General features: G+C 36.9%; 1 protein-coding gene across 1 annotated transcript; it reads left to right on the forward strand.

Annotated features, from left to right (window-relative positions):
• The first annotated feature begins 4,756 nt into the window (after nucleotides 1-4,756).
• Nucleotides 4,757-7,479, forward strand: LOC145107552 (translocon-associated protein subunit alpha-like). The gene is made up of 8 exons (XM_079044457.1): nucleotides 4,757-4,911; nucleotides 5,608-5,787; nucleotides 5,930-5,980; nucleotides 6,090-6,175; nucleotides 6,266-6,343; nucleotides 6,444-6,647; nucleotides 6,852-6,923; nucleotides 7,256-7,479. The coding sequence occupies exons 1-8, from the start codon at nucleotides 4,845-4,847 to the stop codon at nucleotides 7,298-7,300; spliced, it is 783 nt and encodes a 260-aa protein (XP_078900583.1). The 5' UTR covers nucleotides 4,757-4,844; the 3' UTR covers nucleotides 7,301-7,479.
• Nucleotides 7,480-18,084: the final 10,605 nt, after the last annotated feature.

Consider the following 18,084-nt stretch of genomic DNA (forward strand, 5'->3'; position numbering starts at 1 on the left):
AGGGTAAAATGGTCATTTTTTATTAGTCAGCGCATTCAGTCAGATGTACAATCAAACAACATTGTTTCTTACTCACTCAGGATTTCTTACCCAGACAGACCTTTCCCAGTCAGCACTTTATCAGTCAGAAACTATCAAACGACGCCTTAGAGCTGAATTTTCCACTTCCCTTCTCTCTCCATAGTAATCCTTGGTTGCTAGGTTTGTTTGTGAGCCATTAGAGGCGCGACACTTGTGGCGCTTGCTACCAAAGTTCAAGATCTTCAAGGATTTGATTGTTATTACAATATAACAATAAAGATATGTATCTTAACCCTAATTATATGTTAATTTCGAAAATTACATGCGCCTCCTAGGGTTTCTAGTTTTTGTGTTCAATGCTTGTATGTCTAATAGTGAAAACATAGATCCTCAAATTAGGGTTGCATGCACACATAGGATTGTTTGTTTTTTATAAAACCCATCAACTTTGGGCTTGGATCTAAGTTTTGGATGTAAGAACTTAATGGAATAAGCTCTTAATGGAGTTTTGGGACTGGGTTGAGTACGCTGGGCGTACCTGGTGGTACGTTGCGCGTACATGGTCAGCGCCCCGATTTTGCTCAACATCAGAGTACGTTGGGCATACTCTCTTGGTACGCAGGGCGTACTCCGCTGGGAAGACATATTGACTTTGGACCTTGACCGTTGACTTTGACTTTGACCAGGGTTGACCAAGTTTGACCTAAGGGTATTTTGGGTTATCGGGTTAATTATTGATTAAGATTGTATTTATTGTTAGTTGGCGCGAGGTTATCCGGTTCGGCGGTCCGAACAGTTATTTGATCATTAGCGGATTGAGCTGAGTTTCCTCACTATGTTTAGCTGGTCGAAGGCACCAATGCCGGCTCATGGTTATTATGCTTAGTATGCTTGTTGTTTGTGTGACTTTTGCATGTGTTATGTGTTTTATGTTTACCGAGCGGGGCTCGATGTCGGGTGGGGCCCGATGCCAGGCGGGGCCAGATGATTATATTGTATGCTAGTTATCTATATGTATTTTTATGATTACCGGGTACGACACGATGCCAGGCGGGGCCCGGTGACCATTCTATATGCTATGTATCTTTGTGATTATTGCATGTGTTAGGTGTTTATATGTTTATATGTTTTATATGTATGATGGGCGGGACCTGATGAATGACATATCTATATACCGAGTGGGGCTCGATGCCGGGCGGGGCATATTATGTATGGTATGTGGTATTTTGGGGAACTCACTAAGCTTTGTGCTTATGGTTTTCAGTTTATGTTTCAGGCACTTCTGGTTTCAAAGGGAAGAGCCCGGGATGATTGCCGAGTACATACCATTCGTTTCCGTATTTTTGTGATTTACTCTGATGACGATGATGTATTGATAAAATTCGATTACCTTAGGTTTGTGACAATGATACAGTTTACTATTTTATTAATTTAAAAATAAAAATTTACGGGTCTTATTTTTGGGACGTTTCAATATGGATATGGGAAATGCATAAAAAGATCACTTACTAGAAGAGACTATAACTCTGAAAGTTTTAATAGGTACGCTATTATCTTCTCATATGTAAAATCTAATTTAGAATATTGCTTCAGATTTGGGACTGATTTGGCGAATTTAGTTGTATGAAAATCTTTCATGATTATGTAGAAATAATATTAAAACATAAATGTCAAAACAAACGACAACCAATAAAACCTAATTATACATACATACCATATGACATATTCCAGACTATGGACATGTTTTTTGGTTGCTATCGTTGGTTTAAGCTACCTAAAGGTTCGTTGTAAAATTGAATAAAGACCATATCAATACAAATACAAATAAATTCAAAAGCAATGCCCTTAAATATGAAACACTCTAGAATTGCTTCATTGTATTCCATAATTGTTCATCGCATTCTTGGATACATATTTTTATCGGTATGAGTTTAAATCTTACATAAAATAAAGTGAAACTAACTTGGTCAGAAGAATATATGATTCATCTCTTCGAAAATAACTTGAAATTATCTTTGGAATTTTGTTTGGGTTATTTTCGACGGTCAAAAATAAAATGTGGGTTTGTGGCGGGACCCATTTTATATAGTGGGGGACTACATACGTGTGTAGGGATCCGAAATTCATTGTTTTGGGAATGACCCATTCAAAATCAACTGGTCAATTTTAAATACCCTAAAAGGTTGTTTTTTTATAAGGTTGGTGGGGAGTGATGTTGTGTGCCGAGCTCCACTTAGGAGAAGTGCAAAATTTACCATGGGAATAGAATGGTGCGTCTTGACATAAGGGAGAAGAGAGCCAAGAATAGGAGAAAAGAGGGAGGTAAAAGAAGATGTCGAAGAAAGAGAAAATGACATGGGGGTGTCGATCTCAACATATTGAAGACTCTTGTCGTGGAGGCGGGGCAACATGCATCTCGGTCAAGACATGCCACATCACCTTTGTTGTGTCCACCTCATGCAACTGAATATTAAGATTATCTTTTATAAATATTCTATAAGAAATTTGGTGTTTTAATTATGATATTGATACCTAAACCCTAAAGATATGACATAGATGTATGGATGGATAGGTGTGTTGTAACGTCCCAAAAATAAGACCCAAAAATTTCATAATTAAATTAATAAAAATAGTATCCCAAAACATCATCATAAATCCCAAGTGGAAGAAATGTATCAATACACAGAGAATATCAGAGTTATCATGAAAATGCGGAACAATATCGTGTGTGCACTGCAATCACCCCGAGCTCTTCCCTTTTGCACTAGAAGTACCTGAAACATAAACTGAAAACCGTAAGCACGAAGCTTATTGAGTTTTCCCCAAATACCACATACCACACATATCAAACATATAATGGCCCCGCCCTAACTCGCATAACGGTCCCTGCCCACTGAGTATAGCGGGCCTCACCTTAACTCTCATAACGGGCCCCGCCCTAACTCGCACAACGGGCCCCGCCCAACATACAAACATACAAGTATAACAAATAATAGCATACATAATATCCATTAGGCCCCGCCAACTAAGCATACAAACAGATACACATGAAAGAGTCACGCAGACATCTAGCATCCTAACATAATAAACCATGGGTCGGCATTAGTGCCTTCGACCCGCTAAACATGGTGAGGAAGACTCACCCCATACTGCTAAATTTCACAGATAAATATCTGGCTGCTGGTCCGAAAATCCCCGCGCTATCATCATAAAATAACGTCCAATTAATAATTATATTCCGACCTATAACTAAGAGTCTCAACTAGGGTAAAAGACAATTTTACCCTTTACCTAACTTGTTCCAAGGCCAAGGCCCAAACCAACTACTCAAAAAGGCCCAATTCCAAAAATGGTCACTCAAAGCCCAATTATGACCCAATCTTCCAAATTATGCCTAAATCCCTTCGTGGGCCTTCATCCAAAAGAGCCCAAAATAATATCTCCAACCCAAAAATAGAAATTTGATGGTCCAACAAGGCCCTAATCTCCTAAGGTCTAATCATGGGCCCAAAACCGAGAAGCCCAAAATCCGAAACTCATCTGCTGAGTACACGGGGTGTACTCAGTTCGTACGCTTAGTGCACACGCTCTGGGGCTAGTACGCACAACGTACCAGCTTGTACGCCTAACGTACTCCCCAACTGGCCACCCCACTTCATTAAGCACTTAATCCATTGAGACTTTAAGCCAAACTATCATATCTGATTCTATAAGACCACTTATCACGTAAAGTTGGAAAATTTACATACACGCATGTCTTAATGGGGCTCAAGAGCTCAAAAAGGACTTAACCAAGGTCTTAACACATGCATGGTCCAATATACATCATAAAGCTTGCATTTTATGAATAAGGGGACCAAAAGAAGCCTAGATCTAACACCATAACTTCTGGAGTGAGTCAAGAAGCTCATCAACCACTCCAAGGACTCAAAAAGCATAAAATAACAACATAACTAGATCTAGCATCATGGATCATCAAGATATGAGCTTTTTACCTCAAAAAGCTTGCAAATGATGAGCTATCCCTAGATCTTCAAGCTCAAGACACTACTCCAAAAGGTCCTCTTCTTCTTCTCCTTCACAAAGCACCAACAAACACTCTTCAAGGCTCAAACACACCAAAAACACACTTGGGTTTCGATTTCTAGACAAAGGAGGGTGGAGGCTGGCTAAACATGACCAAATGAGGCTATTATAAGGTTTAAATAGGGTGCAAACCCTAAAAATTAGGGTTTCATTAAAGCCCACGTATGCCATGCGTACTCCACGTACGCGCAGCGTACGTGGATGGGATCCACGATCATAATCAGGCTAGTACGCTAAGCGTACCACCTAGTACGCCCCGCGTACTAACTTAAGGACCAAATTGAAAACTTTTTAGATGAAAGGGCTAAATGTAAAACTTACCAAATTCAAGTGTTACATGTGTAGGGGGCCACACACACATATGTCATATGAGGTCATGGTTCAAATAATATACTCATTTAGTTATGTGAGTTGATTCGTACGTAATAATTTTTTTTCCATATATAATAATTTATATTTTAAAATGTTGTATTATACAATTTTATAAAATAAATTGTTATGTACGTCAAAAAATTATTGTGTACGAATCATTTTCTTTTTTTAATTCTTGTTATTATTTACGAGACATTATCGAAGTAAAAAAATCATGTGAATAGTTACCACTTAGAAAAATAACTTCAATTCCTTTCGTCTTGTTTTTTCTTACAAATACAAAAAGGGTCAGTTTACAATTCCTCTTATAAACCCTCGGTGATATCGCTGTTGACTCTCTCTAGTATCTCCCCTCACATTCGATCATGGCGAAGTTTAGGGTTTTCTTCTTCCTGGCTGTTCTTCTTTTCGCCTCTTCTTTCTTACTTCAAGGTATGCGTATTCTATTAGATCTACGTTCTTCATTTCTTCTGCTTCTTACTTGCTCTTTTACGATTCAGATCAAGATCCAATTTACTTGCACATTATTATTTTTTTTCATTCAAACTCGATCATTTCTACTAGCTTGATATTCTTTGTTCTTCTATTGTAATTCAGCATCAATTATGTGTTTTCGATGTGTTAATGCTCTGTTTAGTCGTAGTTACTTCAATGCAGTTGACTTTTCATATTGTCTTTACCTTAGTAGACTTTGTGAAATTGTTTAACTGATTTATTCGGGTAAGTACTTGGTGCACTATTTGTCCACTTGACTTGCGATTTACCAGAATATTATCAATCGTTTTGGTGTCTAGGTTTAGTTAATTGGACATGCATTTATCGATCTTATAAGGGTCTCCGTATTTCAAGTGTTTATATGCTCTTTTTCTCAATTGATCATACCTTCTGAAGAATTACAGTCACTCATCTATGGATTTCTTTTTAGATGAGATGTAGTTGTACCGCATGGATTCAGCTTCCACTGGCTACCAACCTGCTACTTATATAAAAAAATCCCCAACTTGAAACCTAATTTCGAGCATTGACTTCAATGAGCTGCTCTCCGTTTGTAGATGCTGTTTATTTTACGATTTTATTACATGATATGATTCTTCACGTTGTGGTTGTCATTAATGGTGTTGTTCTCAGTTGCTAGGTGTCAGTCTGACTCTGAATCAGACGCTGATGCTGATCTTGTTGCTGAAACTGTTGAGGAAGGAAGAGTTAGTGGGGCTGTTGGTGATGACTCTCAGAACTTTGAAGGTTGGAATTTTAGTCCAGCTTCAGGTGTGGAGACAGTCTGTGTTTTCCCAAAGAACCCTTCAAAATGTAAGTTCACTTAACTTGTTTACTCATTACACAAAGTCAAACATCCTCACATATACTCTTCAACTCTTGACAGAATTTCTTTATACCATTCTTATTGTATTGTAAACATTAATGTTGTACTTTTTTCTCTCTGTTTCTTCAGTGGTAGTAGCAGGGGAAGAGACTGAGCTATTAATTGGAATGAAAAATGAAGGTAACAAGTAACATTCTGTTGTTTTATCTACATTCGGTTCTTGCTCTATCAAATCAATGCTCCACCTGTCAATTGGATTCCTAACAATCTACTATTGCTTGACGAACAGGGGAACAAAATGTGAAAGTTCTTGCCATTCATGCCAGCATTCATCTTCCTTATCATCACATGTTGGTGCAGAATCTCACAGCTATGGTAATAACTCTTCATGAACTCTCTTTTATGGATTGATAATCAATCTTAATAGTCATTTAAAGCTTCTAAATTCCTTCTACTTATTGTTAGTCTTTCAACAATGCATCGGTTCCTGCTTCAGTTCAAGCTACTTTCCCTTACACATTTGCTGTCAGCAAATACTTACAGGTACATTTATCATTTCTATACATGTTTACACATTTGTTGCCTGAATTTTTTTTTTTTAAATTTTGACATTTGGATTAAATATGAATCTTTATTTTTGCAGGCTGGGACATTTGATCTTGTTGGAATGATAGTTTATGAGGTAGATCAGCTACCATATCAAAACATATTCTACAATGGTACTATTGAAGTCACTGAAGCTGGTGGACTTGTTAGTGTTGAGACTCTATTCCTTATTTCTCTTGGATTTGCCCTTTTTGTCCTTTTTGGATTGTGGGTTCGTGGTCAAATGCAAAATCTTTCCAAGGTAATGATGCACAATCATAATTCTATAATGGTACTTTCATTTTTTTTTTCTTATTAGTTCATTGTAGTTTAAAAAATCTACCCAATTGTAGCAATGAAAATTGCTTTGTATTTGGAAGAAATGAAAGTATATTGCTAGATTCTTGATATTATCACTCAATTTTCTGGTTTTGTTTTACATATATGTGTTATGCTTTATATGCAGAAAACTAAGAAGGTGGCAAAGGTGGAAATTGGAACTAAGACTGTTGATGCATCAATGGATGAGTGGCTACAGGTTTGTATTTTTCTTGCTATATCAACCAAAAAAGCTTTTTGTTTTTTTTTAATATGAAAATTTCGTAATTATATTATCTAAAATATCCCAAACTCAAGTTCATTTGATTTTTGGATTTTAACAAATTGCAATGTTCCCATTTATGGAAAAGGTAAAATCCTATTCAACAACAAAGTATTAAAGTAATCTCTTTTAATTTTTCAAATAACTCTAGTTGAGAGTTTAGGGAACTTTAGGGTTACAAAAACTAAGTTCAGGTACCAAATTGGAACATTTGTGAAAGTTGGTTGTTATTATTTGTTTTAATAAAAGTTGCTTTTTTTTTTGCACAGGGGACTGCTTATACTCAGTCGAACAAATCAAAGAAGAAAAAGTAGAAGAGAAAGAATGAGGGAAGAGTAGATTATCGGGAGTTTATGTTTAGGTGAGAAACAAAGCCCTTTTAACAAATGTAACTTTTACATGTCGTTTTGTTGGAGAATTGACCTTTTTTTAAGCAACAAATGTAAGAGGGAATGAAAAGAAATGTTATAATTTGTTCATTTTGTTGAGAAAATAGTTTTGTTAGCATGGTAGTTATGGTTTCGGATGAGTAGGCATCCAAAATGAATAAGTAGAAAAAAATTTAAAAATGAATTCAAGAGGTTTAAGTTTATGAAATTCTGTATTTTTTGTTCGACTAAAGGGTTACGTTCAAAACAAGATTTTTTTTTTTTTTTTTTTTTTGTTGTGGATTTGGCTTTTGTCGAACTTGACATTTCTATAGCACCCCTTCAATTTATTTATTTATTATTATTTTTTTACATTTTTTAAAAAAGTTTATAGATAAATAGTAAGTACTTGAATCCTATGTGATCAATTCTGAAACATTGATAATGTTATCAAAGCCCATAAAGAAAATCGTACGAATTGTAACACTTGGACGACAAAGGGCATTCCCCAAGTTTTTTTTTTGAGGCGTTTATTTGTTTTTCTTTCTAATGACTTACTTCATATCCAGAACAAAGAAGATGTAAAACAATTGAATAATGAAGATTTTGGTAAATAAGAAAAATTAAGCATCTGTTTGGTTTTGGTTTGATGAAATGGAATGAGGTAGGAATAAAATGAGGTGGGAATGGAATGGACATGATGATGGTAATGGAATAAGCAAAGTAAAGGAATGAGTTGTTTCATTCTATGATCATGTTTGATTGGGTTGTAGGAATGGTTTTTGATAATACATGTATAATTATTAACTCCACTCTAACGATTATTTTATTATAATTAGTGGACTTCTGTTTACAAGGATAAAAATATAAAAATAATTAGGCTCATTCAAACCTAAATAAGTTTTTAAAGAAATTAGTTACATTAGAAAAGTAATATTATAATTTAGAGTAAGTTACAAATTGGTCTTTCTGTTTTCTGATTTTAGCATGATTAGTTCATAATTGAAAACTTTTTCAATTTTGGTCTCTAGTACTTTGAAATAAGGACCAAAATCGATATGCAGCCTTGGAATAAGTACCAATTGAAAAAGATTTCAGTTTTGGACTCAACATGGTAAGAATCAGAGACCAAAGGGACTATTTTTGTAAGTTACTCAACAATTTCACTACAATAATGAAAACATAAAAAAATTGATCTGTTTCATGATAATTACATAAATAAAAATTGGTTATATCGCAATTTGCATTCCATTCCATGGTGGGGTGAAAAAATGCCCCTAAAAGGATCGAGAATTAAAAAAAATGGAAGAATGACATTCCTTTAGTAAAGATTCATTACATTCCATCAGGAAAAAGAAACATGTCTTTTTCATTCCAATGAAATGAAAATTCCATTCATTCCCCATTCCATCGTACCAAACACTACCTAAAGCTTCATTTAAAGAAAATTTGATTGTCTTCAAATCAATAAAAGTAAAGAGCGTGTTTGGACATGATTATGAGTGAAGTACACAACCATGTAGTACACAACCATGTAATGTTTCAGAAGTGGCACAATCTTCATTTTTAAATATCTAACCTGAGACACAAAGAGTAAAAGATGACTTCAAAGAAAACAAAATTTTATAAAAAGCCAAGTCCAAGAAATAGTGGAAGTTATTAAGTCAATGATGAGTCAAACCTTTGACTATGAAATTGGTGTCTAGGAAAATGTTTCAAGTCCAACATAAACAGGTAGCAATGCTTCAACTATGTGCACTTCGTCTTTCAAGGTTTCGATAAAATGTTGCCAATCAAACAGATCTTTGAATCCACTGAAAATATAATCAATTGATAATTTCCAAATGGCTAATTCAAGAAATACCAATGTACTTTCATTTATTGATGTATTTCAGTACCCTACTTTCATTTCTTTCTATTACAACATTATACTTTCAAAAAAAAATATAATAAGGCATTGTATTTTGAAATTTCTACCCAACTGCAACATTGCACTTACAAAAAAATCTCAATAATACATTTTACATTGAAAAATCTATCATATTATAGTAGTGAAAATTTCTTTAATTCAGGAAAACATTGTTATAACTAGAATAGATTTTTCAAAGTACAGTGTTGTAATAGGAAGAAATGAAAGTAGGATACTATAAAAAAACTGCAATTTTTTCAAAAAAAAATTGCATTTATAAAAAACTGCATTTTTTTCAAAAAAAAAAAAACTGTAATTTTTTAAAAAACTGTATTTTTTTTTAAAAAGTAAAATTTTTATGAATCAATAAATTTAAAAAAAAACTAGAATATTTTAAAAAAAAACTCCAATTTTTTTAACAAAAAAAATCAACGTTTTAGGTGCATATATATTTATATTTTTTCAAATGCATATATGCATATTTCTTATACTATAATATTCGTAAGTAAATCATAAAAAATCTCATTTTTATTAATCAATCTATAAACATAATAGTACAAGTATTTTATTCGATACAAAATAAAATATAAAAAATATAAAACTACAAAGATTCACAGTATGATCATTTCTTCATATCAAGATTTTCATATTTTCTTCAATTTTTCATTTTTCATCTCTTTAATATTTTCCACAAATTCTTCAAAATCTACAAGAAAATTTAAAAAAAAATTGATTAATGCAAGAACACTGCATGTGAATCATATGTGATTCACTTGTGATTTACATGTGAATCATATGTGAATTACATGTGATTTACATGTGAATCACATGCAATTGATATGTGAATTACATGTTATTTACATGTGAATCACATGTAATTCTTATGTGATTCACTTGTGATCTACATGTGAATCACATTTCATATGTGAATCACTTGTGATTCATATGTAACTCATATGTGATTCACTTGTGATTTACATGTGAATGACATGTGATTTACACGTGAATCACATATAATTCATATGTGAATCGCTTGTGATTTACTTGTGAATTACATGTGATTCATATGTAAATTACATATGAATCACATGTAACTCATATGTGATTCACTTGTGGTTTACATGTAATTTACATGTGAATCACACGTAATTCATACGTGAATCATTTGTGATTTACTTGTGAATTACATGTGATTCATATGTAAATTACATATGAATCATATGTAACTCATATGTGATTCACTTGTGAATTACATGTGAATCACATGTAATTCATATGTGAATCACTTATGATATACTTGTGAATTACATGTGATTCATATGTAAATTACATACGAATCACATGTAACTTATATGTGATTCATTTTTTATTTACATGTGAATCACATGTAATTCATATGGGAATTACTTGTGAATTACATGTGATTCATATTTAAATTACATATGAATCACATGTAACTCATATGTGATTCACTTGTGATTTACATGTGAGTTACATGTGAATCACATGTAATTCATGTGTGAATCACTTGTGATGTACTTGTGAATTACATGTGATTCATATGTAAATTACATATGAAACACATGTAACTCATATGTGATTCACTTGTGATTTACATGTGAATTTAAGGGTGGTAAATAGGTAAATTAAAGATTGGAAAATTGTTATGATTGGAATACTACAAATGTAGATATGAAAATTCAAGATTGAAATTGGAATTGAAATCGGAATGTGAAATTTTGGTTGGGCGGAATGGAATTCAATACTAAAAATGAAATTTTTATTTATATTTAAATATTTTTTGTTTATTGTAAATGCATAAAACAATTATTTTTATTTTTATTTATTTTTGTATATGTAATGAGAGCATTTTGGTCTTTAATAAAAAAGAAAAAATGAAAATATTGAGTACCTTTGATGGAAGCAATCATGGCCATGAAATTCTATTCCACATTGGTGGAATCTTTTGAACTGGTTTTAGGAAAGGAATTCCAAGTTCAATTAACTGGAAACAAAGAAAAAAAAATTGAATTTAGAAATTACTTTTTCTTTGTGTAATTCAAGTGCTCAAAAGTTGTTATGCTGTGAACAAAAAGAATTCAAGTTAATCATTATACATAATGATGAAGTGGTAAATCTTTATGTTCTAACAAATACCCGAGAAAAGATCATTTGAGATGATAATATGAATATATGATCGTCATCTAAAACATATGATATAAAAATATGGAGTTTTATAATGAAAATGAGTGATTTTAAAATGTTGACCTTAAACAACATGTCTATTCTATTTTATGTGGATGAAAAAGGGTGATTTATCCTAAAAAATCACAAAGCACCCAAACATAATGAAGATACTACCATATATGCCATCTCTAGATCTATAAAAACTCATATCTTAATTTCAACAAAGGTATAAGCCTTTGAATCCATTCTAAATTTCAATCGTAAGGTTACATTTAATTTATATATAGACCTTGAAATCTTACATATTTTCTATCAACTTCAGATATTATATTCAAAATTAATGTATGTTCCATTAAATTTTAGGTCATGATGTAGAGAATTGCCAAATGCCAATTTGCTAAGTTATTTTACTTATAAAAAAAACACGAATGAATTAACTAGATGAAATCATGTTTTGTTAAATAAACAAGCATCAAAGTTTTCACAAAAAACAGTCAAATAACTACAACAATAGAATTCAATTTCGATGACGGATAGTTGAACATGAAATTACAGTGATTATTTGCAATTTATCAATATTCACTGTCATTTCATTGTATTTTTGAACATTTTATGCTTATTACAGTGATTATTCGCAAGGTTCGTTTGTGATGTGGTTTTAATGTGTAAATATTTACCTAGTGAACAATACTAGAAAAGCATTTTGTCAAAAGCATGTTATCCCCATTTCAGAAAGGAAAAGCGTTCATCATTGTGTTGAAATTCAAGGTACATGTTTTCTTGAACAACATTTGCACTTCTTGAAACATCAACTTGAACTGAATGGTGAACCACAAGGTCTACTGGCACCTGGGAAATATGAAGATTTGAAAGAATTAAAAATTGTTGATGCTTTAAAAAAATATGTGAAATGGATAATTAGAATATTACTTACCAATGGGTTGATCTTCTTAGAGTCACCACTGAGTCTGTTCATAGCATCTCATATACAAGCAAGGTCAACTACAGCTAGAACTCCAGTAAAATCCTAAGAAAATACCATGGATTATAAATGAACAAAGGAATGCAAAGTTGTATACTTGTATTAAGCCAATATACCTTGATATTAATGCAACGCAACTAAATCTGGTTCAGGACTTTCGTCGAGCAACTTGCGTGCACTTTAGAAAACCTGACACTTTGAATACAAATTGACTATATTTTCACCAAACGTGTCCATGTTAAAGAGAACAACAATATTCATAAGGCCACACATGAAGGAAAAGAGCACTAGAATTTCATATTTTCACAAAAATGTTCTTAATAAGAAACCTTCTAAACTCTAAGTAATTTCAATATCACGTACTGTATTGAATCCGATAACTAACTCGGTATACGAACAAGCATATAGATTGAAACATCCCAAAAATACAACCCAAAAATTTCGTTTTTAAAACATTATTAAAACCATAATTTCATTACCAAAGTACAAAAATCATAAACTATGTGTTTCAAAATCTCATAAGATCTATCACATGTCAAATCTCATGTCAAATATCATATCAGAATATCAGAGTAAACTCGCAGACTGAAGACTGTGGTGTGTGCCATGCGACCATCCCGAGCCCTTCCCTTTGCTAGTGGAAGTACCTGAAACCAAAACTGAAAACTGTAAGCACAAAGCTTAGTTAGCTCCCCCAAACTACCACATACCATACAATAACACATAAAGCACATACTGGTAGTCGGGAGCTCCACAAGCTCTGAACTCCCCTGAAAGTCAACGAGCGCGATCCCATCATGGCCGTTATCTCAGTACGGAATGCGCTCAACTTCTCATCCAGAAGCTCTAAGATACCCTCCTTGACTGACCCGAAAATCACAGGGTTCTGGTCTAGTATGCTGCGTGTGACCTCCGAGGAGATAAACTCCCTGGTCTGCTCATCTAACTGTCCGGCTCCAGAACCCGAGCCTGATCCCTCCCCGGCATCTGAACTGCCGACCGCTGGTTTGGGTCGTAAAACCACCATTCTGAAAATACATCAAAACCAAGTCAAAATACTACTCATAGCTAGAGGGGTCACACATACTACAAGTTCCCTGGTTTTATCTCAGCCTTATTTGATTCGAGTATGGATCCTCTGCTTTCAGTAGTACGGGCCCATACTACCTTCCACATCTATCCGTACTTTCCTCAAGTACTGCCTCGACTCCACCAAGTCCTTTCTACTACTACTACTACTACTACTGATCTCATACTAAACTTCTTCCTAGGCTTGCCCTAGGGTAATCACCAACCCACTCTCCGCTATCAGCTGCATAAGAAGTCCCTGCTTTCTTTCACTAACTAGCAAGCGAATACTATTACATATTACTCAGACTAGATAATTCTTCGAATGAGAGATCCTACTCTACAACGGTTAGACTCAGACAAGAGCTGCGAAATAGAGCTAGACTTAACCTTCTAAGATTATTCAGTCCTTGCAATATGCAACGTAACATATTCGTTTACTACTTAGTGAAAGATAACTAAGACTCCTAAAAGCACAAAGCAAGCAACATTCGAGCATCGAGTACACATAATCAAGCATATACTACTCTGGCTATCATACTGATAATTCTGTACTAGCATGCAGTTCTCATAAAGCTGAAGCACATATAACAGGCACATAAGGCATCCTTCCTAGATCCTTAGTCCTAATCTAGCATGTTGTTCTAGTAAAGCTGATAATCGTAACATAGCATAAACTTGTATGGGTAATTTGGGAGTACTTACTTGAGCTCGGCTGATTGCATTCACCACACCCTTTTCTCTTTTCAAAGTTCTTTTCAATTTTCAAAATCCTTTTTGTAAAAATGATTATCTTTTTGAAAATTTCTATACCAATTCCTTAGTTTGAGTTCAAACACACTCGAAAGTGTGCCCGAATCCCTCAAACCAAGGCTCCGATACCAACTTGAAACATCCCAAAAATTTCGTTTTTAAAACATTATTAAAACCATCATTTCATTACCAAAGTGTAAAAATCATAAACTATGTGTTTCAAAATCTCATAAGATCTATCACATGTCAAATCTCATGTCAAATATCATACCAGAATATCATAGTAAACTCCCAGGCTGAAGACTGTGGTGTGTGCCATGCGATCATCCCTAGCCCTTCCCTTTGCTAGTGGAAGTACCTGAAACCAAAACTGAAAACTGTAAGCACAAAGCTTAGTGAGCTCCCCCAAACTACCACATACCATACAATAACACATAAAGCACATATTGGGCCTTGCCCACTACATCGGACCGAAGTCCGGAATAACTTGGGCCTTGCCCACTGCATCAGACTGAAGTCCGGAATAACTTGGGCCTTGCCTACTGCATCGGACCGAAGTCCGGAATAACTTGGGCCTTGCCCACTGCATCGGACCGAAGTCCGGAATAACTTGGGCCTTGCCCACTGCATCGGACCGAAGTCCGGAATAACTTGAACATAACATATACACAAACATGTAACATAAACATATAACTACTGCATCGGGCTTGCCCGGCATCGGACTGAAGTCCGGAACATAAAGCACATAACATAAACATGCATGAATCACAAAGACATCAGGCATACATACTACTTCTCGGGATCACCCCGACATCGGACCGAAATCCGGAACTACTATATCTAAACGGTCCGGCATTGTGGTCGTAGACCCGTTCCTAAGGAGGAAACTCACCTCGCGTAACTGGCTGCTGAAACACTGAGCGGAAAGATATCTGGCTGCTGCTCCGGCGACTCTCCGGCTATAAATTCCACAATGACACTTAGTCAGAACTAATAGCTATCCTTAGGGTGAAATGACCCTTTTACCCCTGGCTAGAGTCCACATCATGGTCAAGGTCAACTTCCCAGTTGACCGGACTCGCCGAGTTGGCTCGACAACTCGCCGAGTCCCAATCCTCTCATCTACCCCCAACCCGACTCTACTCGTCGAGTTTAGCAAGAACTCGACGAGTTCTCCTTCAATCATAACATCGAGACAATCTTCATCTGACTCGCCGAGTTCTTCCTGAACTCGTCGAGTTTATCTTCATCTTAATAATGTGTCTAGTCTGTGACTCGCCGAGTTGTATGAACAACTCGTCGAGTCCGTCTTCATGAGTTGGGAGATTGTCTTGGACTCGCCGAGTGTGTTCATCCACTCGCCGAGTCCCATGGTTTCCAGGTCCATAACTACGTCTATTTCGTTGAGTCATTCTTCTGGACTCGTCTAGATCCCTTCTAAACTTAACTGGATCCCTTCAAATCATAGAAGATTGGAGGACCAAACCCCCCCGACTCGCCGAGTCCCAAGAGGGACTCGTCGAGTCTACTTATGTCCAAGTCCATAACTCGATTTATGTTGTGCAAAGCTCACCCAAAAGGTAGATCTGGGCTCCTGAGGCTGATATAACACGTAAAGTCATGAACTTTACGTGCATGCATGGGACTTTTAAGCTTGAAGGACCAAAAATGGGGTTTATTGCATGCATGGGGTTCTCATGGCCATATAGATGGCAACTTTATGCCATGAGGACCCTCCAAAGTTCCAGATCTGAAGCTTCTACCCTACATTACACCCTAAAATCCGAAATGACATGGAAATGCCCTCAAAGATGCCAAGGTTCAAACCCTAAATTAGATCTAGCACATAGGAGGTCAAGATAGGGGCTATTTACCTCAAATACACTGGAAATGCCACCAAAATCATAATCCATTGACTTGCTCCTTGATTCACCAAACTTCCCTCCCTTCTTCTAGCTTCAAACCAAGATGCAAAGGCACAATATGGCTCAAAGATGCTCACAATTGATTAGGGTTTCGAGGACAGAACTTGGGTATGATGGAGGCTGGGTGGAACCCTCATAAGTTGTTTAAATAGGGTGCAAACCCTCCAATTTAGGGCTTTATTCGGACAGCTCCTACTCGCCGAGTCGGTCTTCCGATTCGTCGAGTAGGTCACTTAATCCCCCGACCCGGAGTCGATCCTACTCGACGAGTTGGGCCTCCAACTCGCCGAGTCCAAGGGTAAAATATGAAGTTTGGCTCAAATTTAAATGCGTACCTGAGACCGGGTGTTACAATTCTCCCCCACTTGTGTTCGACTTCGTCCTCGAAGTCTGCTGTCTCTGAAAACAACTCTGGGTAATGCTCCTTCATTTCCTCCTCGGACTCCCACGTCCACTCCGAACCCTTGCGGTGCTGCCACTGCACCTTCACTAGCTCTACCCTCTTGTTTCCAGCTCCTTCGTTTTGTGATCTAAAATCGCCACGGGTCTCTCAATGTAGTTTAGTCTATCATCAACCTGAATGTTATCGAGGGGTACCACTGCTGAATCATCCACTAGGCACTTCCGCAACTGAGAAACATGGAACGTGCTGTGGATCTGGCTGAGCTCTGCTGGAAGATCTAGCCGATAGGCTACCCGACCCACCGGGCCAAAACCCTAAACGGACCAATGAACCGGGGGCCCAGCTTGCCCCGCTTCCGAAACCTGATAACACCCTTCCAGGGTGACACTTTCAGGAGGACCATATCGCCCACCTAAAACTCCAAATCCTAACGCCGCTTATCGGCGTAACTCTTCTGCCGACTCTGAGCAGTCTGGAGCCTGCTCCAGACTTGCTGAATCCGCTCTGTGGTCTTGAGTACTACCTCCGTACTCCCCATGACTCTATGACCGACCTCACCGAAACAAATTGGGGTCCTACACTTCCTCCTATAGAGCATCTCAAAGGGAGGTCGGTCTATGGTGGCATGGTAACTGTTGTTATATGAAAATTCGGCTAACGGAAGATACGTATCCCAACTGCCACCGAAATCTAACACGCATGCGCGTAGCATGTCCTCGAGAGTCTGAATCGTCCTCTCGCTCTGACCGTCCGTCTGAGGGTGGAAAGCGGTGCTGAAATGGAGACGAGTACCCATCTCGTCGTGAAACCGCTTCCAAAACCTGGAAGTAAATCGGACATCCCGGTCTGACACCACCGAGACAGGCACTCCATGACGTGCCATTACCTCTCGCACATAAATCTCAGCCAACTTCTCGGCCGAGATGCTCTCCTGAATCGGTATAAAATGGGCGCTCTTGGTCAACCGATCCACGATGACCCATATCGAATCCACCCCACGTGCGGTCCTGGGAAGCTTAGTAATGAAGTCCATAGTGATGTCCTCCCATTTCCACACATGAATGTCTAACGGCCGCATCTTGCCGTGGGGCCTCTGGTGCTCTGCCTTGACCTTTCTGCAAGTCAGGCATCTCTCCACATACCAAGCTACGTCCCGCTTCATGCAGGGCCACCAGTAATCGGGTCGAAGATCTCTGTACATCTTCGGTGCCCCTGGATGGATGGAGAACCGAGACTTGTGAGCCTCATCCATCAACACTTGTCGTACTGCGCCCCAGTACGGTACCCAGATCCTCCATGCAGGGTCAATAATCCTCGGCTATCGTAATCAAACGAAGCTACTCGGCCCACTACCCTTTCGCACTTATGACGCTCCTCCTTCAGGCCCTCAACCTGCGCCTCCCTAATCTGCTCCAGCAGTGGAGTGATCACTGTCATTCTTAGACAGATATCCCGGATCGGAGCCACCACCGCCTTGCGGCTCAGGGCGTCGGCCACTACGTT

The sequence above is a fragment of the Lactuca virosa genome, chromosome 4 (genome assembly GCF_052849685.1).
Source record: "Lactuca virosa cultivar CGN04683 chromosome 4, Lactuca_virosa_CGN04683_v6, whole genome shotgun sequence".
In the NCBI taxonomy this organism is placed as follows: Eukaryota; Viridiplantae; Streptophyta; class Magnoliopsida; order Asterales; family Asteraceae; genus Lactuca; species Lactuca virosa.

Coding starts and splice junctions, on each gene's coding strand:
- LOC145107552 (XM_079044457.1), top strand. CDS start 4,845: ATGGCGAAGTTTAGGGTTTTCTTCTTCCTGGCTGTTCTTCTTTTCGCC. Junction 5,981..6,089: donor AATTGGAATGAAAAATGAAG/GTAACAAGTAAC, acceptor CTTGACGAACAG/GGGAACAAAATGTGAAAGTT. Junction 6,648..6,851: donor AAATGCAAAATCTTTCCAAG/GTAATGATGCAC, acceptor CTTTATATGCAG/AAAACTAAGAAGGTGGCAAA.